Source organism: Culex quinquefasciatus, chromosome 1 (assembly GCF_015732765.1).
Source record: "Culex quinquefasciatus strain JHB chromosome 1, VPISU_Cqui_1.0_pri_paternal, whole genome shotgun sequence".
NCBI lineage: Eukaryota > Metazoa > Arthropoda > Insecta > Diptera > Culicidae > Culex > Culex quinquefasciatus.
The window spans coordinates 117,445,839-117,471,632 of record NC_051861.1 but is presented as its reverse complement, the minus strand read 5'-3'; the positions used below and the strand labels follow the sequence as shown (position 1 = coordinate 117,471,632).

The following is a 25,794-nucleotide window of genomic DNA, read 5'->3' as shown; positions in this document are numbered from 1 at the left end:
CCTCAAACAAAGTTCGTCTTTGGATGGGATGCCAGTGACTCTACTGTGTGGCCTCTGCTGTGTGTGTTTTTCGGTCGACGTCGCAAACGATTTGCCAGAAAGTTTAGTTAAAAATCGAAACCCTTGAAAATCGCGACCGCTTTTGCGTGGCCAAGTCCGGCAATCCGTCGGGGTCGGTTCCGATATTCGGATGTAATTACGGGTGGAAATCGTCGCGATTTCGAGTTTAGTGTGTTGGAGCAGAGAGAGTTTCAAAATTGTGCAAAAAGAGGGTTGGCTGGAAAGTTTTTTTTTTTTCTATTCCGGAACTGTCACGGGTTGATTGGCTTCGGAAGAAAGGGGTTTGGGCAATGACCTCTCCCCCTGCGGAAGGTGACGGGTTTTTCTGTATCGTTTTTTACGCAAAAAGTGTAAATTAGTTAGGAGGAAGATATATTTTCTAAAATAAGCTAAATTAAGTGATGATTCAGTGAAAATCAAGTGTCAAAAAGCGCAAGCAAAAAGAAAAAGGCAAATCTAAATTGTGTCTGTCTGGTGGAGAAAAAAAAAAGTCCAAAAAAAGAGTGCCCTTAGACCACAAGCGATGGAATCGGTCCAGCGACCAAACGACCCTTGAAGGGATCCTTAGCGCTTGAAAATGGCCAACGTTGACGAGGAGGTCGGTTCCAGTTCGTCGTCCTCCTCGTCGGCGACCACGACTCCGGTGGCCACCACCACTCAGTTGGCAGGCTTTCGGATTGCGGCCGGACCACAACAGGATAGTGGTCCCAGGACCGTTTGTGGGGGAGCCGTTGGGGCGCTGGGCGATCGTCATCACCAGCAGCAGCAGCATGGCAAGGGCCTTGCCCTGATCCGGCTGCTCAAGGAGGAGCTGAAGGAGCGGGAGTGTGCCTCGCTGCCGCCGATGGTCTACGATGGGAAGGTGAGTGAGGCGAGGAAATCAATCATTTTTATTGTGAAAATAACAAATTTGGTTTAATATTAAATTTATCAGCGATTTTGATCGATTTAAGAGATTTTTAAACTGTACTTAATTTGGAAACTTAATTTTAGTTGTGAAAAATTAAATAAAAAGATAGGGATTTTTTCATTGTTAATGTTTTTTCTGATAAGTCATAATCATAACCAACAACTTTACCAAAGACACCAAATCGATACAAAAAATCCATTCTTATTTAGTATGACCAGTCCGCAAAATTGTATGGAAAAACTAAAACAATGCAAAATTACTTCTTTTCACGTCGGTCATAGACAATGTCTCATCTAAACCCAAAAAATAATATAAAAAATACAACATTAAAATCTTTTCAATGATGCAAAATAACACATCTTTGTGTGGCAAAAACTACAACTAGAAAAAAGTTTCACCGACAAACATCAGACAAACAGACCTAGAACTCATTAAAAATCCATAAAATGTCAATTCAACTGTCAATTTAAAAGATTCGAAACTCACCACGCCAAATTCGAACTCACAACAGTTCACAACAACTGTCCACATGCACACTACCATATGTCATGCGATGTGAGTGCCCCCAGCTAGATGGCACTAGTGAGGAGTTATTGGGGGATTTTTGATCGAAATGCTACTTTTGTTTACGCCTGTTTGTCTGTGGTTAAACTGTTGATTGATCCACAGACAATTATTGTTTTTTTAATTTCGAATAAATTGATCACTTTCCACTGGAGCCATCTAGTTGTGCACACGCGTACTACACGGTGATTTTGAATTATCGTGGTGAGTTGACAATAATTTAAATTGATTAAAATACCTGATGAATTAAAAAATACATATTTAATCAGCTTTTTTTAACTTTTTAAAATGAAAATATAATATAACACTCTTCTTAAATGTATCAATCTGTCACTAAGAAAATATGTTTGAATGCTTGAAAACTCACCACAGAAATGTTGCATTCATCACAATTTCGTTCATTACAATTTCGTGACAACTGGCAGCACTAAGCAGACCCAAAAGTGCGCTGCAAGAAAAATGAACTAAGCTGAAAATAGAAAAATGGGCGGGGCCCAGTGCATTATCGTCTGATTAGAATACACTTGGGAAATATTTGTTCCAAGAGCTTGTAAAAGAAAAAGAATAACTTTTAGTAAAAGTGAAAATAAACGGAACTGTTCACACAAAGTTGCTCTACTCGTTGGTGTACTTGGTTTTAATGAATTCCGAGGAACAGTCCAGATTATCCAGCATCATTCAAACACGACCACTTATTTGGCTTAAAATGGATATATTTCCCCTACATACAGTTCCAACGATCTGTCAAATACGCGTGAGCGTATGAGCTGTGGGGAAATTAAAATATGCATTGAATTATTGTCTTGGAGACTTTTTTTCAAAAATATAAGTGAAAATCTGGAGCAACATTTGAAAAGGGCACATGAGCATTTTGACAGCTGAAAGTGTTATACAATTTCCAAGACAACCGGTAACTATTTAACAAAACCTGCAGTTTGGAAATGTAGCTGGGGAGGTACTTCGAGATTTGTGAAAAAGATAAAGTTCGCCTGAGAACAAGCAAGATAGTTCTAACTGTCAAAATGCTTACCCGCCCTTTTCTCGTGTTGCTCCAGGAAAAGATTATTCAAGTTGCTCAAAGATTTTGTTATCAGTGAGGAGAAGTTTTCTGAAAATGATCAACCACCAAAAATTGTAAAGATGTTAAAAATCGTTCAAAATATGATTGAAATTAAAATTTGATGTTACATTATTTTCAAACTAAAATCACAGACAAACAGATGTAAATTTTTGAACTCTTTAAAAATAAAAAAAAAAATCCAACGCAACTTCTCACTAGAGCCATCTAGTTGTGAACAAGAAATCATCCATATACTGTAAATGCTAGTTTCTAAACAGTAAACTGTTCTAGTTTATTTTAAGGAAAAAGTTTTGTTTCATCAATGGCTTGCACTGCCATAGAAGGTCAAAAGAACCAAATTTCGAATGCCAAAAGTCGAAAATCATGGGGTCAAAAGTGACTAAAAAATCTTATTTTGTAATATTATTTTGAGGATTTCGAAAATCTTTTTAATTCTTTCAATATAATTTTTCTAGCCTTTTAATTGTTCTGTCTTTAGATTTTATATTTCTGAGTTATTATTTCACTTGTTGGAAACATGAATATTTCTGGAGTTTTTTTCAAAGGTCCTTAAGCTATTATCTTTTATATGTTTATATGAACTATTTAAAAAAACTTGAGAATTCTTCAAATTCAAAGTTTGTCAATTTCAAAGATGTTAAAAAAATTCAAAAATTTTTTTTTTGATAAAATAAAATTTTCATGAGTTTTATTTTTTCAACATTTTCAGTTCGTTAAAAAGTTTGAAGAGTTATTTTTAAAGTTATTAGCTTTTAATATCCTTTAACAATAATTTATTTTATTTAATAATAGTTTTGAGAAACTTTTCATTCTTTCAACGGTTTGCAGTTATTATTTTTTAATTCTGAATTTTACATTCATGTTCTTTAAAAAAAATGATTCTTATTTTCGTATTAAAATAAAGCCAATGCAAATTTTCTTTCTAGTTTTTATCCCCCCATCAAAATAAATAAAAAAATATTGTTAAAAGTTTATCAATATTATCAAAATCGGTGTATTAAGCAATTTACAAATTTTACGTTTTGGGGCACAGATTTTAGGATTTTTTTTTAATAAATTCACTTAAATAATGTATAGAGCATAGGGTGACAAGAAAGTTTTAAATTTTGGAAAGTCTGATACCCCCTGTTTCGATTCTTTATAAGAAAATACTTTTTACTAAAAAATCACCAAAAGTTAGGATCAACTCGGATCGTTTTGCACTCTTCGACAAAGTTGTAGGAAATTAAATTTGCTACAAGAATCTCACAATTGAACAGTTTTTGGTGAGACCCGCGCCACCTGGTAGAAAAATAGTGAAGCGATGTTTTTTGCATACATTTTTGCGATTTTCCCCATATAAACTTCAACGATAAAAAACGACCCCATAACCTTAACCGATTTGGCTCAAAATTGGCACAATTACTTATTATTGCCTAAGATATCCAATTAGAGGGTATCCCTGATGTCGATTTATTTATTGTCACCCTAATGGAGCATTTTATGATACTTTTTGTTTCAACCTTTTGAAGATAAGGCTTGATATTTGAGAAAAAAAAACTTATTTTTACCACCCGACCAGAGCCGGTGGACAAAAACTTAAAGTAAAATTAGTGGTAGCCCAATATTTTTGTGATTTTTTCAATTCTTTCAAACCTGAACTTTTTTGATTATCTGTCTTTAAAAATACTTTTTAAATGTTTTATTTATTCCAGTTAGATCTGTCTTTTTAGTCAGATTTTTAAGAGAGTTTTATTTCGTTTTTCTCATTTTCGACCTTTTATCCATTCGACATTTTGTTCACTTTCGATCTTATGTCATACATTTGTCGGTGTCTATTTCCGTGGCAGTCCATACAAACGTCATGGTTTTCGATTCAAATATTGAAAATTAATGTTTTGATTGTTCGACGTTACGACGTAATCCAAATCAAAATTTGAAAAGCATGAATGATAATTTTCAATAAAAATCAATAAATAAAGTTCATTTTCTATGATCAAAATACCTCAAATACTGATTAAAAAAACTTTTTCAGAAATTTTTAACTTATTCTTGCGATTATTTTTAGTTCAAGTAAAATAGCAAGGATTTATATCAGACAACATACCGTAAAACGGGATGACTTTGATAGCCGGGGTGACTTTGATAGGTTTGCGATTTTTCCGCAAAATGAAGAGTACAATTAAAATACGTAGGGTAGAGTAGTCATCAATGAGACACGGGGAACAACGATAAAATGGCTCTCACAAGTCGTAGTGTCAACCAAGCAGGCTCATATTTGGGGGAAAGGTGTATCTACTGGATACACGTCTGCTATAATAGTGGCCTTGGTTAAGGACGCTCCCTTGAAAAGTTATTCATAAATGTTTGATTCTGGGGTGTAAAAGTAAATTATGGACAAAAAATACTTTTTCGCTCGTAGGCTGCCATTTACACCAAAACTAATATTTCTTCAAATTTCTTTCGACGTTCCATAGGGATTGAGTTGGACTACAATGTCCTTTCATTAGGTTTGACCAAAATTTAGACTATACCCAGAATCCAGGGCTGTCTCATTGTTCCCCACTCATTTTAGCCCATGGGTAACAATGAGACACTTTGATTTTTCTTCATTAAACATTTCAAAATCCATGTAAATCTTTCAAAACATGCATTGGAAGTGATTTTTGGCATATTTATAGAGTTTTAACTTCATTTAACCAAACATACATAGTTATTTGGTATAAATATATGAATTTTACAAAATTTAAATACTTTTTAGTATAACTTTTGTTAATTAAAGTTTCATGTTGGCGAAATTGCTCTAAAATGTTCAAGGCAAGTCACCTGTAATAGAACAATACAAAAACATGATGTTTTACTAGAAAAGTATTGACTTTCGTAGAGTGTCTCATTGTTCCCCAGCTGTCTCATTGTTCCTGCCAAGTGCGTCTACAATGAGACAGTTGAATAACTCTGGCTGTAGATGTCGGATCGATCTCATATTTTGGTCAATGTTAGAACACACTAAAAGAAAGAAAATGCAACAAAAAGCTTATTAAAACATGGTGATGGAAAAATTAGAAAAATCGTTGAAAGTTGAAAACCAAAAGTGTCTCATTGATGACTACCCTACCCTAAGGAATGGTTTAAAAACATACTGACCGTGGTAGATTAGTGTTCAAAGTACCTCAAAAAGAACTTTTCATAAAATTTTGACAAGTTTTAAAAGTTAGTTAACTATAGTTAAGAAAATGTTGATGAAAGTCATTATTTTAAACTTTTCAAAATGTCATGATTTTCTCAATGAACATGATTTTAAATCGGAAAACGGAATGCATTTTCTGATTCTTTGTTAAATTTTCCACTAGGAGAAGGTTGAAAAAGTTTGTTAATAATAAATAATATGTGTTTTTGAAACACACTCAAAAAAAAAAAAAATCTCCGAATTTATAGGCAATTTCAGTTGAACAAATTTCATGTAAAATGTGATAACTTGTGATTTGTGCTTCGAATTCAGTATAAAATGCAATATAAATCGATAATTTTATAAACAAAACTAGTTTTAACAAATTTCAGGCAAAATTCCGACTTTTTTACAATTTTACCTAAAATGTATATGTATTTTGTTAAAAAATTATAAACTTAGTTAACTAAGAATAAATATTGATTTTTTTTTTCGTAAAAACTTGTTCAGCTACTTTAGTGATGATACATTTAACGTACAAATAAAGTTTGAACATCTTAAATAAAATTTTAACTGTTTTTCTAAACACTACTGAAAAAACTTTTTTTCCAAAATAGTGCATGGACTTTGTGTGGCCTACCCTAGTACATGTTTTAAAAATAATAATCTTGAGAAAAACCTTACCTGTTGGAAAATATTCCAAAAACAAATTGAAATCCTATCAAAGTCATCCCGGTTTACGGTACCAGAAAATATAAAGAGATTGGAAAATGTTCCAAAGAGCTTCTTACAAAGTTCTTTGTCACTTTGATCATGTCTGTAAAATAACAATATGCACCTTGTTTGTCATATAATTTTGGGTCGGTTTTTGGCTGTAACTATATTTATTTTAAATTTTGAAATTTTTGAACATCAACGGGAATCTAGCAAATTGTTTTTTTAATCATTTTTTTTTTTAATTTTTAACCCTTCCTGGTCTACATTCTAAACTAGCCTATAATTTTCTTATGGTTTTTTTTTAATCAGAATTCAAACCTGAAAGGGTTTAACTACTGACATTTGATTTTACAATTGAAAGAGGAAAATGTCATCAGACTTGAGAGTGAAAACTTGGAGCGAACGGACTGAGAGAACAAAGCACGGAGTAGCATCCAGAGCACTCTGAGGGTTCATTCTCAGAAAAATTAGTCCATGAAATAACACACCGTGCCGAATCGATCGACGGAGAATCGATCCCGAGAACATTGACACTGTAGCGCTTTACAGCATTGGCCATCCGATAGCGAGATGACGAATAAACACACGTGAGCATTATTCTCTCAGTCAAATTTGAGATCGTTTAACTCTCGGCCGTCTGCTGTGTATGCAGTTCAAGACAAATTTAGGGATTTCTGGACACAATTACAACACGCAATAATTTCTATGGTATTTTATTAATTCCTCAACATTCATCTCATTTACACAAAATTTCCGACAAAACTAGCCTAATTTTGTAATAAACTAATCTTCAAATCATTTTCCCCATGAACCCATCTCCTCAAAGTCTCGCCAGCGTCTCCTGCATGTCCTTCATCCCGTCCATCATATCCTTCCGCGGTACATTCTTCCTCCGAATCATCATCTTCGACGACTTCAACGAGTACCCAACCCCATGAAACTTGGCCCACGACATCCCCCTCCCGTACTCATCGTTCTTCCCCTTCAAGTACTTCCCGTTCAAATTACTCGAGTGACAATTCCGGTACCACCACGCCCCATGATACTTGACGGCACAATTCTCCTCGTGCGTGTCATTATCCTCGTCGAACGTACTAAAGTACGCCCCCAGCGTGAAGCTCATCGAATCCCCCGCCGTCCCGTTGTACCCGTTGATCTTGGTCACCTTGTACAGGTCCGGCTCGCCAGCGATCTCAAAGTTTTCGTACCGCGCGTACGTCCCATTCCCCTCAAAGTCCTCCAGCAGAATGACCAACTCGTGCGGCGCCGAATACGTCAGCTGGTGTAGCCGCTCCAGCCCCAGCCAGAACTCACCGCCGTCCATCTTGCCGAACCCGAACCGATACTCGTCCCAGTCACGGAAGAAGTTTACGGTCCCATTGTACCGGTGCTGGAACACGGTCCAACCCCCGCCGGAGTACTCCTGCTCGCAGACCACCTTCATGCTCTTGCTGAACTCGCCGTCCGGCATGACCGTCCAAACGCCGGAAGCACTGGACGCGGGCAGTTGGTCGCAGGCTTCCAGCACCGCTGGGGGCTTCTCCGTGGTCATCATCGAGATTTGCATGTGCTCCAGCTGCATCAGGTCGCCGGCGTTTTCGCAGTTCGAGGAGGCCTTGATCATCATCATGGCGTCGTCGAAGTAGGTGCGGGTTGGGAGGCGTTGCTGGGCGATGGCGAGGTCCCTGGGGGAGGAAGGAGGGGGAAGAGGTAGGGTTAAGTATTTTTCATGGAAGAACTTTGAATCGAAATTGGTTTGAGAAAATTTGCAAATTAAGAGCGAGTTTTTCACCAATGTGTAACAGGTCGTATCAAGGTGCTCCGATTTGGATGAAACTTTCAGCGTTTGTTTGTCTATACATGAGATGAACTCATGCCAAATATGAGCCCTCTACGACAAAGGGAAGTGGGGTAAAACGGGCTTTGAAGTTTGAGGTCCAAAAAACCTAAAAAATCTTAAAATTGCTCGCATTTCCGTAAAACTTCATCAATTCCAACTCTCTTAGATGCATTCAAAAGGTCTTTTGATGCACTTCAAAATCTGCCATAGACATCCAGGATTGGTTCGACTTTTTCTCTTAGCTTTTGCAAATTACTGTCAAAAATTGATTTTTTTAAAACCTTAATATCTTTTCGCAACAGCCTCCAACACCCATACTCCCATAGGTCAAAAGATAGGTAATTACATGGACTATAAGTCTACGGTGTTAACTTTTTGGCCAATCGCAGTTTTTCTCATAGTTTTTCGATTTTTCCAGAACAAACATTTTACAACGTTAGTTTTTGCCCTGTAGGCCGCCATAGCGGAATTTTTTGGTCTCAATTTTGTCATATTCGGAATCCTCGGACAATTTCACGTAAGTTAGAAGTATTGGAGTTGTAAATTTGATTGGAAAAATTGGCATTCAGAATGAATTAAAATATTTTTTAACAATTTGTTGGATTAGGGGTAAAACAGGTTTTCGCCTACTTGATACAGCATTTGACGTATTGATCACAGGGTAAATAAAATTTATTTCTTTTTTCAAAAATGTTTTATTTAATTATTTATTAAATCAAATTTACAACTCCAATACTTCTAACTTACGTGAAATTGTCCGAGGATTCCGAATATGACAAAATTGAGACCAAAAAGTGCCGCTATGGCGGCCTACAGGGCAAAAACCAATGTTGTAAAATGTTTGTTCTAGAAAAATCAAAAAACTATGAGAAAAACTGCGATTGGCAAAAGGTAAACACCGTAGGCTTATAGTCCATGTAATTACCTATCTTTTGACCTATGGGAGTATGGGTGTTGGAGGCTGTTGCAAAAGGATATTAAGGTTTTAAAAAAATCAATTTTTGACAGTAATTTGCAAAAGCTATGAGAAAAAGTCGAACCAATCCTGGATGTCTATGGCAGATTTTGAAGTGCATCAAAAGACCTTTTGAATGCATCTAAGAGAGTTGGAATTGATGAAGTTTTACGGAAATGCGAGCAATTTTAATTTTTTTTAGGTTTTTTGGACCTCAAACTTCAAAGCCCGTTTTACCCCACTTCCCTTTGTCGTAGAGTGCTCATATTTGGCATGAGTTCATCTCATGTATAGACAAACAAACGCTGAAAGTTTCATCCAAATCGGAGCACCTCGATACGACCTCTAGAACAAACCGAGCAATATTTACAAATACTGCCTCTTAATTATATTTTGAAACAACACGGTATTTTGAGGAATTTTTTTTTTCGTTAGATACTAGGGGAAATATACCCATTTGAATCACTCTAAGCCGTTCGACCAATTCTCATCATTTTTGCCTTATACTGCTATTAAATCAACATTTTCAGATGTATCAACAATGGAGAGTTGCCTGCACACTTTTATTTGAGCTGTTTATTACTTTGGAACAGTCAAAAACACTTCATGAAAGTTGTAATTCATGATCCAAGTGCTGATAGGCCGATAATAGAAATAGGCTGAAAAAGGGTATATTTCCCCTAATATCTAAAATATTTATAATTTTAGTATTTGAAAAGAAGGTATTTTGTGAGAATCTTTATCTCAGTATTTCAACACCAAAAACTCTAATGCAGTAAAAACATCTAAAATGGCACGTCGTTAGACACTGATGTTGCTAATTATAAAAAAATACACTTAAATAAACTATTTTGTGCCAAAAATTTAAATGTTATGAAAATCCATTAAAAAATTTGCAATTTTTAAAATGTTGTTACTTATAAAAAATTGTGTATTTTTATAAAACACTGAATTTTGTTAAAAAATAGTAAATTTTCATTGAATTTTTTTTTGTGCAAAATAATTCAGTTTTCAATCGCAAGATTGCATATTGCATATTGCAAATTATAAACAAAGTGTATAATTGTTAAGAGAAAACTGAATTTTGTAACAAAAAGGTTTTTTTCCCAAAAAATCTATTTTTGTGAAAATCTATGAAAAATTTCGCGTCGTTCCATACCCATAATGAAATCATATTTTTTATATAATTTTCAAGAAAAAATATGATTTTTTTGAAAATTTTAATGCTTTTTACCAAAAATTCTATTTTTATGAAAATTTATCTAAAATGTGTGTTTTTTAAAGAAAAAATGAATTTTACAAAAAAATCCTTTTTTGCATTTTTTTTCTTGAAAATTAATAAAATTTACACAACCTTGACATGTTAATCGATAAAATTATCGTCAAGGCGATAACGATAATCTATCGTTATCGTCATTTCGATAACTCTATCGCCGATAGTGAACGATAACTCATTTTTTGAATTCTTTCAAATATCGACATCATTCAATATTATCATTTTCATCATTATCATTTCATATTATTTTTTCAATGTTTTCACTAAGAATTTTTTTTTTTGAAAATTTAGCAAGTTTCAAAGTATAAATACTCAAAACTGTTACAAAATTCTGTATTTTTTTCGAAAACACTAAAATTTTCATAATTTGCAAAATAGGTATCGAACGAAGCGAAATTTGGCATGCTTTTTCAATTTTTTCTAGTATTTTTTGAAAAATACTTAAATTTAGCATTAGCATTAGCATTAGCATTTGGAGGACGCCCCACCACCGGAAGGCTCCACAACGCTTATCCCACTGTTTGGTCTGGTTGTGTTAGACCCTCATCCGGAACAATAATCCAACACGGGAGATACCATGTTTTCATCTTTTGATGAGTGTGTAATACAGCCCAGGGCATAAGGGGGTCCACGCCGGGTCCAAGCTATCCTCGGGGAAATGAAGGAATGTTAGTAAACACCTATCTAAAGTGCGCAGGGACCCCTACGTCACCTTAGTGGTATAGATGTTTGTAGGGTGGTTTTGGACTCAATGTTAGTAGGAGAGGTAGAACCCTAGGATATACCCCGAAAGGTATTGCGGGCGAATCAAGTAGAGTTAGTTTTTTATTATTAAACTTATACCATCAGTATAGTGTACAAGATGCATGATTTATAAATATTTTGTTTAAAGCCACGGCAGACATAACGCGACTTAAATTTTCACAGAATACCACAGAAATTTGTAATATGGATTTGATATCAAACGAAGCGAAATTTTGTATGCGTTTTCACTTTATTAGTGTTTTTTTTGTTGAAAACGTAAATCTTCATAAAATTTTAAAAATTTAAGTTTTTTAGAAAAATACGGTATTTTGAAAAAAAAATGTTTATTAAAAACTACAAAAACATGAAAAAACTTACAAAATTTTGTTTCGTTTGATTTATTTCAAATTACGAAAATTTGATTACATTTGACAAAATATGGTGTTTTGTGAAAATTTTAGTATTTTCCAAAAAAATAATCTAATAACATAAAATTCAAAATTTTAAAATTTGAGTATTTTCTAAAAAATATATGGAATTTTGGGAAAATTTCAGTTTCAACCCATATTGTATATTTCGAAAATTTGAGTATTTGCGGAAAAAATACGGATTTTTTTTAAAGTTTTAGTTTTGAACAAAAAAAAAACTCTAATAAAGTGAAAACGCATAAGAAATTTCGCCTCGTTTGATACACATTTTGCATTTTTTAAAATTCAAGTTTTTGGAAAAATACGGTATTTTGTAAAAATTTTAGTTTTCATTAAAAACACTCTAATAAACTGAAAACGCATATAAAATTTCGTTTCGTTTGATACTTCATTTGATTGCATATTTGTTAAATTTAAGTATTTTCGAAAAAATACGGTATTTTGTGAAAATGTCAGTATTTAAAAAAAAATATAAAAATGTGAAAAAGCATACAAAATTGACCTCCGTTGTATACCCATATTGCAAATTATGAAAATTTGAGTACTTTCGAAGAAATACGGTATTTTGTGAACAATTTCGAATTTTATACTTTGAAACCTACTACATTTTCAAAAAATATACATTCTTAATGAAAGCATTGAAAATTGAACAATATATGGATGTATTAAGTCAATTTTAGAATGATTTTAAGAATGAGTTATCGAGTCTCGATAGTTTTATCATTAACAACCTTGATTTTAATATTTCGAAGGAAAAACTGAAATTTCGAAAAAAATAGAGTGCTTTTTATCAACATATCCATTCACAATTTTGTGATGTTAGATAACCATATTGCAAATAATGAAAATTAGTATATTTTTAGGAAAAAAACTGAATTTTGTTAAAAATTAAGCACTTTTAACGAAAAAAACTTTTTTTTTGTGAAAAACTATTTAAAATTTCGCAGCGGCAATTATCTATATTCATTTTTTTTAAAAGAGGCCACAGAATATTGTAGTTTTTACCAAAAAATCTGTTTTTGATGAAAATCCATTAAAAAAATGTGCATCCATCATGCATCATAGATGTAAATTTTGATATTTTTAGAGAAAATACAGTTTTTGTATACGTTATTCCTCCAAAATATTTCATTATTGATTTTTTTTAAATTTCTTTCGAAAGTAGATATAGATTTATTTTTTAATATTTTTTAAAAATTTGTTTATTCTTTCGAATTTGAGTAATTCTTTCATAGTTTTACGTGAAAAGTCTTAATTTTGTTAATTTTGCTATTCTATAAAAAAATGTTGCGACTGCCAGTTTTTTAGAGACGAAAAATAAGTAAAATTGATCAAAAATGTAAATTTCTGGATTTGTCTCATTTTACCATAAATTTCCATAGTTAAAAAGTCGATCTTTTGTGGATGCTATTTTTTCACTTTCCCTTTTTCATACATCGCATTTAAACTTTTTAGCTTAAAATTTCATTGGAAATCAAGATTGGTTGAAATATTTTGATGGTGAAATAAATATAATTAAAAACAGACTTCATTAAAAGAGCCTACAGAGTTGATAATTTGAATTTCAAAATTCAATAATTTGAAAAAAAAAAACAGTTTGAAAAAATATATTTTTTGTGTGCTGAAATTGAAATCAAATCAAAGATATTTCACTTAAAATTACATAAAAATTGCCAAATATCAGTAACAAAACATTGAGGAACTGATTTAAAAAAAAATCAAAGAAATTATAAAACGTTACTTAAAATAAATTAAGGTAAGAAACTATCAAAACAAAAGTTCATGATCGATTTTTCGATTACAAATTTTCACATCTACAAATTGTGACAGAATTTGTTTTAAAAAAATGTAAATTTACATCAGGAACTTATGTGAAATTTTTATTATTTTCTGTTCAATTTTATATCTCTAATGATTGAATCTCTACACATTGAAAATAATGCAACTTTCAACTTTCGCTATTTTCTACACAATTTCCATGGAAGAATTATTCATTATTCTCACATAAAATCTGCTTGAAATGTGCACTAAAACTTACATCACTTTGAGTGTAAAGTTACATCAAAATTACTTTAACTCCTTAAAATCCAACCACCAATCAATCAACCTCCCAGATTTTTTTTTTCTATGGTACACAGTAAAAAAAAATCATGGTAATATTACATCTGGGAAGGGGTATATTTTTTTTATGTCAAAACAAATGTGTAATTTTACCTCTGAAAATATGTAAGTTTACCACTTTTCAGGTGTTATGTCACCTTTTCAGTCTTGATTGAGGTAGAATTTCATCATAAATGAGGTGTCAACCTTCCAAATCTGCACAATTTTTACTGTATATAAATTCATCAATATTTTATATGCACACTTATTTTACTATGTTGAAAATCGCTAGAAAAGCGTAAATAATGAAAGAAATCACAATACACTAAGAAAAAAAAAAAAAAAAAAAAAAACAGCACAATACGCCAAAAATTTTTTAAACTTAATAACAACAGCAAACAAATAAAAAAAGGAATAACATCAACAAAACCCAAACAGAAAAAAAATCATGGTAATATTACATCTGGGAAGGGGTACATTTTTTATGTAAAAAAAGGGGTAATTTTACCTCTGGAAATGTGTAGTTTTACCACTATTCTGGTGTAATGTCGCTTTTTCAGTCTTAATTGAGGTAAAATTACTTCATAAAAGAGGTAATATTCAACCTTCCAAAATTACAGCATCCAAATTTACACATTTTTTTTACTGTGCACCACCACCCTCACTAACCTCATCTCCTTGTGCAGCAGCGTCAGATTCTTCGCAATCACCTTCAGCTGATGCTCGGCCGAGTTCGCCGACCGTTCCGTCTCCGAGATGTGCCACGCCAGGTTCTCGATCACGTGCACCAGGTTCTGCAGCACACTCGACACCGTGTCCACCTTCTTCTGGATGGTCAACTCGAAGCGCATCATCCGCAGGTCCAACTGCTCCAGCTTCAGCATAAAGTGCTCGATGTCAAACTCGTTGAACTCACTGCCGTTGCCGTCGACGGCCACCAGCTGGGGCTGGGCCAAAACTCCGCCACCGTCGCGAACGCCCTGCAGACACAGGAACGTCCCGTACAGGACCAACGCCACCAGATAGCGCATATCACTAGAGCTCACTTGAAGAAGACGACGACGACGACGACGACGACGCTGAGATCAGTTCCGGTCGACGGCCGGGGACGAACTGGACGGGCTAGAATGGAGCGAGATTCGCGCCGGTGGTTCGGGAAGTCCAGCTTTAAAGATCCGCTGGAAGATCCGTTTTTTCGACTTCTTTTCGGGGGAGAGAGTTGAAGAGTTGTAGAATAATTGGGTGGCAATTATGGATTCCATATCGGTTATCGTTTGCTGATATTAGAGAAGCTGGAGCCTGAGCAGAGCAGGAGGCCTTTTGTTTCAGTGGGTTTGTGGGTCGGATTGCGGTTTGCTCGAACTAGTTACTGGAAGAGTTAATTTCTGTGCTTGATTGGGTAATAAACTGGAGAACTGGAAAGCTGTTGAAGATTGCTCTGCTGAAGATGGTGAGAAAGTTGGATGACTTGCAAAATGGTTTCAGTATTGCTATTAAACTATTGGAATGAAAACAAATCTTAAAGTATTGGGGGATATTCTTATATGTTTGGCAGGTTTAGACCATCCAAGTAGCTGACCTTCACTATTTAAACAAAAAAAAAATAAAAAGGTTAAAATTATTAGCCATAGTCTCAACATTTGAATGAAAAAAGGGTTTAAAATCGAAAATGCATCGAAATTTTTTCAATTATTCAAATGATTTTTGAATAAACCCAAACATGTTGAAAAAAATCTAAACGGGGAACGCTTTTAAAATTGATTTTGGCTGATTGCGCATAAATTTCCATTAAAATTTTGAAGTTTGAAAAAAACATGTCAAATACTTTAAAAATATAAAAAAAGAGATTGCGAACCACAACATAATTTTGTTAATATTAAGGAATTCATTTGACTTTTTTTTGTGTAATTTACTTAAATTACTTCAAGCTGCATAGAAAAAAAATATTACCACAACACAGAAAAAAAATAATCATGGTAATATTACATCTGGGAAGGGGTACATCTTTTATGTCAGAAAAATGGTGTAATTTTACCTCTGGAAATGTGTAATTTTACCACTTTTCTGGTGTAATGTCACTTTTTCAGTCTAAATTGAGGTAAAATAACATCATAAAAGAGGTAATATTCAACCTTCCAAAATTACAGCTTCCAAATTTACATTATTTTTTTCTGTGTACATAGTAAAAAATAGTGTAAATTTTGAAGGTGTAACTTTAGAAGGTTGAATATTACCTCTTTTATGATGTAATTTTACCTCAATTTAGACTGAAAAAGTGACATTACACCAGAAAGTGGTAAAATTACACATTTTCAGAGCGAAAATTACACATTTTCAGAGGTAAAATTACATTTTTTTTATGACATAAAAGATGTACCCCTTCCCAGATGTAATATTACCATGATTTTTTTCACTGCGTTTTTTACTTTAAGTCATAAATACTCCATTTTGAGAAATCCCAAAAAATATCATCTTTTAAACTGTAGGGCATAATTTACGAACTATTTTTTTGACATGTTATATTCTTGTGGATAAACAGTTATTTAGCTTTGAAATAAATGCTCGACGTATTTTCAAAAATCATTTTTGTGTGTGTGTGTGTGTGCAACCAACCAAACGGGACCACGCGGTCGCTTCTTACAAATTGAGTTTTTTCCATGTATTTTTTTTTAGATCTTCATTCTATACATACAAATAACTCGCATAGGCATTTGGAAGGTGTTAGCTCTGCCGAGCTTTGGTGACCCATTTCTACGCTGGCTAGCCGAGCGCGAGGTCCCTCAACTTTTATCGACAAGCCCCGCCCTGAAGAACGTTTGCACCAATCGGGTTCAAACGTTATTTAGAACTTCCGAACCCTTGTCAAATGGACAAGGACCCAGCGCGTATATAGTTTGATAGTAACAGTATTCCTAATTCCAGGCGTCGTTCACCAAGCCGTGATGGCCTTGTGGTTAGCATTTTTGCTTACCAATCCAAAGGACGGGGGATCGAACCCCGACTCGGGCGACTTTGATTTTTCGTTCATGTTCAGTGTTTCAAGATTAATATTTCCTATACTTTCTCGTTGGGAGCAGATGGGAATCGAACCCAGGACCATTCGCTTAGAAAGCGAACACCGTAACCAGTCAGCCACGGCCGCTCCTTATTTTCAAAAATCATTTTTGGACGCAAAATTGACCTTTCAATCGAAAATGTACTTTTGAGAAATTTTGTAAAGTTCCTCGTTTTCGAGCTACAACCATTTTCTGGTTCATTTTCAATCAATTATATCTTTGCCGAAGACACTGAATCGATCAGAAATTTCCTTCAAAACTTACAAATTTTCGAATTTTTACGTACCATTTTCAGGGTTGTTACGGACGGCGCGGATCGCGCGGATGGCGCGGATGGCGCGGATGGCGCGAATCGCGCGGATCTGGCGCGGATTTGCTGGCTAATTTTGCTCAGGCGCGGATTTCGCGCGGATAGCAATTTAGATAAACAAAACATTGAGATTTGTTATATAAATTTATCATAGCATTACAACTCATTATTTTTAAAACATCTAATTAAAAATTCAAATTAATAAATTTTTTATTAAAATCAAAATAACAAAATTCAAAAAATTACAGAATTTAAAAATGAAGCTATGAAACTTTTTAGATTTTCTAAGTTTTTTCAATATAAAAATTTAAATTTTTAAATTTTAGGTTTATTGAAAAAAATTTAAAAAAATCTGTTGCAACTCTTATTCAGGTAGAATTGATTCTACTCCCAATTATCACAACATGACGAAATCCACTTAGCAATCTGCTAAAATCTAAAAGCGAAATGTAATGTTAAAATAAAAAAAAATAAGAAATCTGGAATTCAACAATTTGGAATTTCAGAATTAACATATTCAAATAATAAAAAAATAGAATTCGTATTTCGAAATTGCCAAAACTTACAGGCTCCAAAAAACGTAAAAAAGTACGAATGATTAAATTGAAAAATTACGAACATATTACAATTATATTTTTTTATTTTTTTATTTTTTAAGAATGTTCTTGAGTTATCAAATTATTAAATTATTAAATTATTAAATTATTAAATCATTAAATTATTAAATTATTAAATTATTAAATTATTAAATTATTAAATTATTAAATTATTAAATTATTAAATTATTAAATTATTAAATTATTAAATTATTTAATTATTAAATTATTTAATTATTAAATTATTAAATTATTAAATTATTAAATTATTAAATTATTAAATTATTAAATTATTAAATTATTAAATTATTAAATTATTAAATTATTAAACTATTAAATTATTAAATTATTAAATCATTAAATTATTAAATTATTAAATTATTAAATTATTAAATTATTAAATTATTAAATTATTAAATTATTAAATTATTAAATTATTAAATTATTAAATTATTAAATTATTAAATTATTAAATTATTAAATTATTAAATTATTAAATTATTAAATTATTAAATTATTAAATTATTAAATTATTAAATTATTAAATTATTAAATTATTAAATTATTAAATTATTAAATTGTTAAATTATTTAAATACTAAATTATTATATAATTAAATTATTAAATTGTTAAATTATTTAAACATTAAATTATTATATAATTAAATTTTTAAATTAATCAATTAATAAATTATGTTTTTTTGCCATTTTCTTAGATTCTTCTTAGATCATTTTTGAAGTCATATTTCAGTTTAGAGAAATTCAGAGAAGAAAATAATAGAAATTTCGTGTTCGATTTTCCAGAGTAAAATTTTGGCGAGAATTATCGAGTACAAAATCCCTAGATTTTAAAATTTGGTTATTTATTTTATGGTTTTAATTTAATTTAATTGTTTTTCCTGAATTTGTTTTTAAAGCAACGATATTTAAATTGTTACAAAAAATGCTAATATTGTTTCAGAAATGACAAAAAAGTTTCCACTTGGTGCAGGTGGGATATGAATCCACAAACTGATGAACGGCACTGATCCAAATGCTTTCTGTATTATAATTTTTTCGTTTAAAATTTCATTCATTATGTTACTCTCTTCTATGTTTGTCGCGATTTTTTTTATATGGCGCGGATTTCGGGCGGTTTGGGTTTGGGGTCGGCGCGGATCTGGCGCGGATTTTTTTTCGACTTTTCCGTAACAACCCTGCATTTTGTGTGGACCACGGTTGTTAGTCGATAAAATTATCGTCGACAATATTATGGTCGGGACGATAACGATAGTATATCGTTATCGTTATTCCGATAATTCATTGGCGATAATCTTTCCGACGATAGCGGACGATAACTCATTTTTAAAATCTTTCTTAAATTGGCTTAATCTATCAATATCATGTTAAATTTTCAATGCATTTTCCTAGAATATTTTTTTTTGAAGCTGTAGTTAGTTTCAAAGCATAAATAAAAAAAAATCACAAAATACCGTTTTTTATAGTACTCATTTTTTTTTAAATTGCATTTTCACTGTTCTAAGGTTTTTTAAATGAAATACAAAAATTTTCACGAAATACTGTATTTTCTCGAAAATACTGAAAATTTTATCATTCGCAATCTGGGTATCAAACGATTCGAAATTTCGAAAATTCGAAACTCAAATTTTCACAAAATACCGCATGTTCTCGAAAATACTAAAAATTTATATAATTCGCATTCTGGTTATCAAACGATTCGAGATTTTGTATGCATTTTCACTATTTAGAGTTTTTTGAATAAAATACTAAAATTTTCACAAAATACCGTATTTTCTCGAAAATACTCAATTTTTTCATAATTCGCAATATGGGTGTCAATCGATTCGCAATTTTGCATGTATTTTCACTGTTTTAGATTTTTTTGAGTATTTCATTCAAAAAAACTCTAAACAGTGAAAATGCATACAGAATTTGCAAATTATAAAAAATAGTATTTTAGAGAAAATACGGTAATTTGTGAAAATTTTAGTATTTCATACAAAAAACTCTAGAAGAGTGAAAATGGAAGTAAAATTTTGCTTTGTTGTTATTGAATGGGAAATTGTTTCATTACATAGAATATCTATTGTAATAACTTTTTTATTTGATTGAATAAGTTTAATATTTATATCATTTGTTTTATGAATTTCTTCATTAGTAATTTTTTATAGTAATCAATATATAGCAGAAGATTTTAATGTTATTGGAAATTATGAAAATTTTAGTACTAAAAAAAACGGTATTTTGTGAAAATTTGAGTATTTCATTCAAAAAACTGTTGCATGTGTGTTGCACACTTATGAAAATTTCACCAGTAAAATGTTAAATTTCCTTTTTTTTTGACAAAAAATCTTTCAAATTTTCCAGATTACCTAATTTATTTTACTTTGTGTTGAATCGATTCTCAATGGTACTGCATAACTTTTGTGAAATGTTCTCAACATCACGATGTTTTTTTTTTCTAAATTTTCAGAAATCTGGAAAAAGTTTGAAAATGGGCAAATAAAACGAAGGCCTTTTTTCATTTAGATAAATTTGAAATCCTTTTTGAGCTCGTCAAATTGACAGAATTTAACACACTGCGAAGAAAACTTGAATTGATTTGATCTCTCCGGACTCTCAAAATTACATCGATGAGTGAAGCAAATTTTCATGTAATCTCCATGTAATTTTCCTTGGCATCGCCAGATTTGATTGCATTCATTTTTTTTAGAACCGTTGGTCGTCAGCGGAACCAGAATTGATTTTCTATGCTTTCTTTCAGTTAAAATCTTTGGTTTCATCACTGAATTGAAAATAGCTGTCGGAAGTTGTTGCTCCAACGGAATGTTACATGCAAATAATGTAAATTTACCGATACAAACCATAAAATAACTAACAAAGACATTTCTGTCAAGTAAGTTTCCCATTATGATGGCCAACATATTTCTGGGTGTAATATTACATAGATTTTCATAACATAATGTAACATTTAATTTACATCCAGTCCTTTTACATGAAGCTGGATTACCTTTTTCTGCAAAATTAATTGAAAAATGAAAACAAAATCGGTTTTCGCACACTTTAAAAAATCTTTTTTTTTTGTCAGAAAATGTATAAAGCCAAATTTGTTTTTATATTGTCCGCCTTTTAAAAATAATTTTATGTTAAATTACATAAAAAGGAAGACAATCTCTGCTCTGTTTATTAAGCCTGTACGATGGGCATATTTCCCACCAAAAAAAGGTTGCCGTTTAGGAAAAGTAGTTTGCCCATATACGTGTGATTTTACATGAATACGTTGTACGTGTAATTTTAAATGAAATTTATTGAAATAATGCAAAATTTATTTTACGTTTTGGCCTTTTAACATGCAACTTACTTTTCAGTGTCCCAAAAATTTAAAACTTTTTTTTAAATTAAGAAAAATCTGACTTGCTATTTTTAACAACAGAAAACAAATAAAAACATGAACAAATGTTCAAATTTAGTCATCTTAAACTCAAATTACTCTGAAAGAAAAATAAACAAAAATCCACCCTTCACAATCGATTGTCTCATCCATTCAATTTCGATATGATGACTTAAGGTTGTGGTGCCTTCTCTGCGGCGGTGTGGTTGTCGTAATAGTAGTGTGCACCTACCCCGGGCCCCCTTGCAGACCAATTAAAGGAGGCAAACACGCGTAGCCAAAACATAAACTCTCCGCTGCCATCAAAAACCTGCGATGGTCGTGTTATGATTGTAACCAACAACAACAATTACGCCTCTTTAGGTTGGTATTAGTGCCAAAGTGATTTGGGTTCGTTTTTTTGATATTGTGGAAAAGGCTTTTCCAAAAAAAAAGTCATCTCGTAATCAAAAATCATGCTGTCGTCGTTTTTTCTCCGCACTTTTTGCCCAATTCGATGAGCGTTGTTTTCCAATTTGATTGAATAAGTGTGAGTTAAGTCGGAGAGCGAGAGGAGGAACCATTCACGATGACGAACACTATTGTTTTGGCGCCGGGGCGCAGGTGGCGTCACCGATTTTTTGTTTGACTGTCTGCAACAAAAAAAGTCATGCAGCGAAATTTGAGGAGAAAATTTGACGCGTGCAAAAAAAGGAGATAAGTTTAAGTGGTGAAAATTGAGTTGTTATCGCTGAAGTGGAGGCAAAAATGACAAAGAAGCTAATAAATTACTTAATTTTAAAATGTTCGAATCTCCAAACATTCAAAAGTAGTCGAACAACTTAAAATCTCGAAAAGGAAAAAAAAACAAAGAAAAGAGGCTAAATTGCACAATCAAGAATCCGCCTCATCACGGTCTAAATCTACAATTAATTAAATAAAAACAATTTAAAAAAAGATCCCGCCGGCCATCATACACACTCGTAACGTATCGACTACCATCAGCGAGCGCTCTCCTAAGCCTTCACTTAATGAGATTTTGATTTGATTTTTCGCTCGCTGTTCCTATTCATCATCCGATGAAACACAGTTTTCCAGAGCTTGGACTGCTGCCGGCCAACCTCGATTTGTGCGATGTTGGTTACTAGTTTTGCTCTAAGTTAAGCTTTTGGTTACCGGATTTCGATTTAATTAACTTTTAAAGTGATTTTATATCATTATTGCGACTCTGTTTTTTTTTTATTTTTCTATTTTTGTTATTTGTTTAACAAATCACTATACAGTCCAGACTCGATTATCCGAAGTTTTGTATGGGATAATCGAATCAAGAGAAAAAAATATTTTTTTCATTTTCATGTTTTTAACATGAAATTTTAATTCTACTAATTGAATAACAATTTTTTTTTCAATGCTTCATCGCCGCCATTTTAGCCGCCATCTTGAATTTAAAAATTCTAAATAATTTTAGCGTAGTTTAGGGGTCGACAATCGTGGGAATAACATTTTTTGATATTTGAAAATACTGGGCCAATAACATTTTATGTTATTTATAACAAGATTTGTTATTCGCTGTTATGATTTTTTTTGTTATTGAATTGTTATTGTAATAGCAGATTAATAACATTTTTGGTTATTCTTCGAACAAATCTTTGTTATTATTTTTTGTTATTTTAACAACTAATCCGATCATCCCAATAACAGTTGAAGTTATTCTTCCATAACAAAAAATGTTATTCCCAAGTTGTTTTGGCTTTCAACCAATATCAGACCAATAACAAATTTTGATATGATAACATAAACTGTCATTAAACTCTTATGCGAAAATGGATTTTGAATGAATATTCCATAACAATTTTTGTTATTTTAACAGTATTTGTTATTGAAATGGCATGAATTTTGTTGTTACCGTCTGCCCGGGTCGATTATCCGAAGAGAAATCTTTTTGAGACCTTCGAATATTCGAGTTTGGACTGCAATAGATATAATTGCTTCATATTTTTTATTATTGTATTTCTTTTTTTCAATTTAAAATTAAAATTAAAAAAATGTCTGGAAAACATCATGAGACAAAACCATAACTTTAACTGAAAATACCGAAAATGGTGAAGAAAAAACACTAAACAAAAGAAGAAAAGTTGTTCGCAGAAGAGCAATTCTTAAAAATTTCGGTCATCGATATTTTTGGATTGTTTTATTTGACTAAAGTAGCCATTTTGCGTCAACAGAATTTCTGATGAATTTGGTGTCTTCGGCAAAGTTGTAGCTATTGATGAGGACAGTACGGAAGTATTGTTACACTCTAAATCAATTTTTACCCTTAATTTTATTTCACATTTTATTATTAAAACACATTTTTAACAAACACATTTTTGAAAATTTTAGTTTTTAGATATGTTTCAGAGGAATCAAGGGCAAAAGTGTATGGCAGCGTCACATTTTTTTTAAATCATGAATTTTGTAAAACTTTAGAAATTGGTCTATAAAATCACTCCAAGTTTTTTCAACAGTGTCCATCTTTGATCAAGTATGAATTTTTTCGAAGAGTTCAAAAAAATTCTTTCAAATTTGTCTAATTTTTAAATGCCGTTACACAGAAAAAAAAATCATGGTAATATTACATCTGTAAAGGGGTACATCTTTTATGTCAGAAAAATTTGTAATTTTACCTCTGAAAATGTGTAATTTTACTACTTTTCTGTTGTAATGTCACTTTTTCAGTCTAAATTGAGGTAAAATTACATCATAAAAGAGGTAATGAATACCTTCCAAAGTTACACCTTCCAAATTTACACAATTTTTAACTGTGTGTCTTAGCACTTATTGATCCGATTTTAAATTAAAAAAAAAGAAATATACTTGAAATTTTCTGATTTTTCCGTTAAAATTATTATAAAAGAAACTCTTAAGACAAGAAATGTCAAAGATGTAGTAAATTTGGCCCTTTTCAAATGTTAGTCATGAGAAGGAGAGGAGGAAGCAATTGTTCACGGTCCATACAAAAACAGGAGGGTTGGTCTGAAATTTAAAAAAGTGTCCACATCGTTTATGGATGACCCGCACAAAAATTGAAAATAACAGAAAAAAAGCTAAAAGGGACTGAAAATATGATAATCCTCAAAAAAACACGTATGTTTATTGGTTTGCAAGTTGCAGAATAGGCCTTTAAAAAAACCATCCGAAGTTGAGGGAAAAATTAACAGATAAGTAAAAAAAATATTAAAAAAAACGAACAAGAAAAGAAAGATTTTCCTTAAACAAATGACTTTTCGAAACATGAAAATAATAAATAAATTCTGAAAAATAGAACAAAAGGGGGTTAAGGGGGCATAAGACTACGGCAAACAAACTCGCACTTTTTTCGTGTTTGACAGTTTGCCAGCTTTGTTCGTTCGCAGAAACGTAAGCCTGCATACATTTCCGAGTATGCCGCAAACAAGTTTGTGAGTTTGGCAAACTTTGTTCGTTTGCCGTAGTCTAATAGCTCCTTTAGGATTAGTCCGTTTTTACAAGATCTATTCTTTTTCATGTTTAAAATAAATCAGTAAAATCCATAAAAATAATAACAAAAAAAGGAGAGGAATACAAGAAAAATATAAAATAATGCGAAATGAAAATAGCAGCAAAATATATGTTTCAATATTAAAAATAAAAAAAAATATCTTCATAAAATTATATAAAATTAAATATTCTAGAAATTATTTTCATCAAATTGAAATATGACAAATGTGGTCAATTTTCTGCTAGTTATTTGTTATGCATTTTTTCAAATTATGTATTGTTTTGCTTGTATATTTTCGTTTTGATTGAGTTTTTTTCTTCAATTGTTTCTTTGACAACAATCATTCTTTTTTTCATATTTCATCATCTAAAAAAAAAGTTTTATTATTCAAATGAACTGAACTTGTTGATCGACTGCAAAAATTTCAAAAAGTGTTGTATGCAACTCGTTGCCAAACTTGATTGTTGCTTTAACTACTATTCTGTTCTGTTGATTATTTTATTAGTTCGAAATTATATCATTTTTTTCTCTACACGTTAAACACAATTTTACATCTACCTTACTTTGAAAAAAGTTTTGTGGAATATTATTCAAGACTTTTTTCAATTCGATTTCCTCTGTTTTTGGGCTTTTATTTCAAAGTAATTTATAAATTTTAACAAAATGTGTAAAAGTGTAAATGTTGTTTTTTAGAATAATTTTGTTTGTATTGTCTTTGGAGGAACGTGACGAAAAATCATAAATGTTTAGTACATGAAATAAAACAAGAAGTAACGCTACTTATGCCAAATTAAAACAACAATAAAAGTTTGTGAGCAATTTTTTTAAGGAAAATAATAACACTTGAAAAAAGCCAAAAAAAAACTCAACTCAACTTCCAAAATTAAGCGAAACTCACGACTGGCACCCCGAGCAGACGGAAATAACTTGGGAATATCATTTTTTGATTTTTAAAAATACTAGGCCAATAACATTTTATGTTATTTATAACAAGATTTGTTATTCGTCGTTATGATTTTTTTTGTTATTGCATTGTTATTGTAATAACAGACTTATAACACTCTTAGTTATTCTTCGAACATATCTTTGTTATTACTTTTCGTTATTTTAACGACTAATTCGACCATCCCAATAACAGTTGGAG

The 25,794-nt window shown here is 31.7% G+C and overlaps 1 protein-coding gene across 2 annotated transcripts in view; it reads left to right on the top strand.

Annotated features, from left to right (window-relative positions):
• The window catches only part of LOC6053324, a 185,094-nt gene continuing 159,300 nt past the window's right edge, over positions 1–25,794 (top strand). For both annotated transcript variants that reach the window (XM_038249558.1, XM_038249552.1), the window contains exon 1: positions 1–922. In XM_038249558.1, the coding sequence (XP_038105486.1) occupies positions 638–922 (285 nt within the window). In that variant the 5' untranslated portion in view covers positions 1–637. The remainder of the gene's footprint in view (positions 923–25,794) is intronic.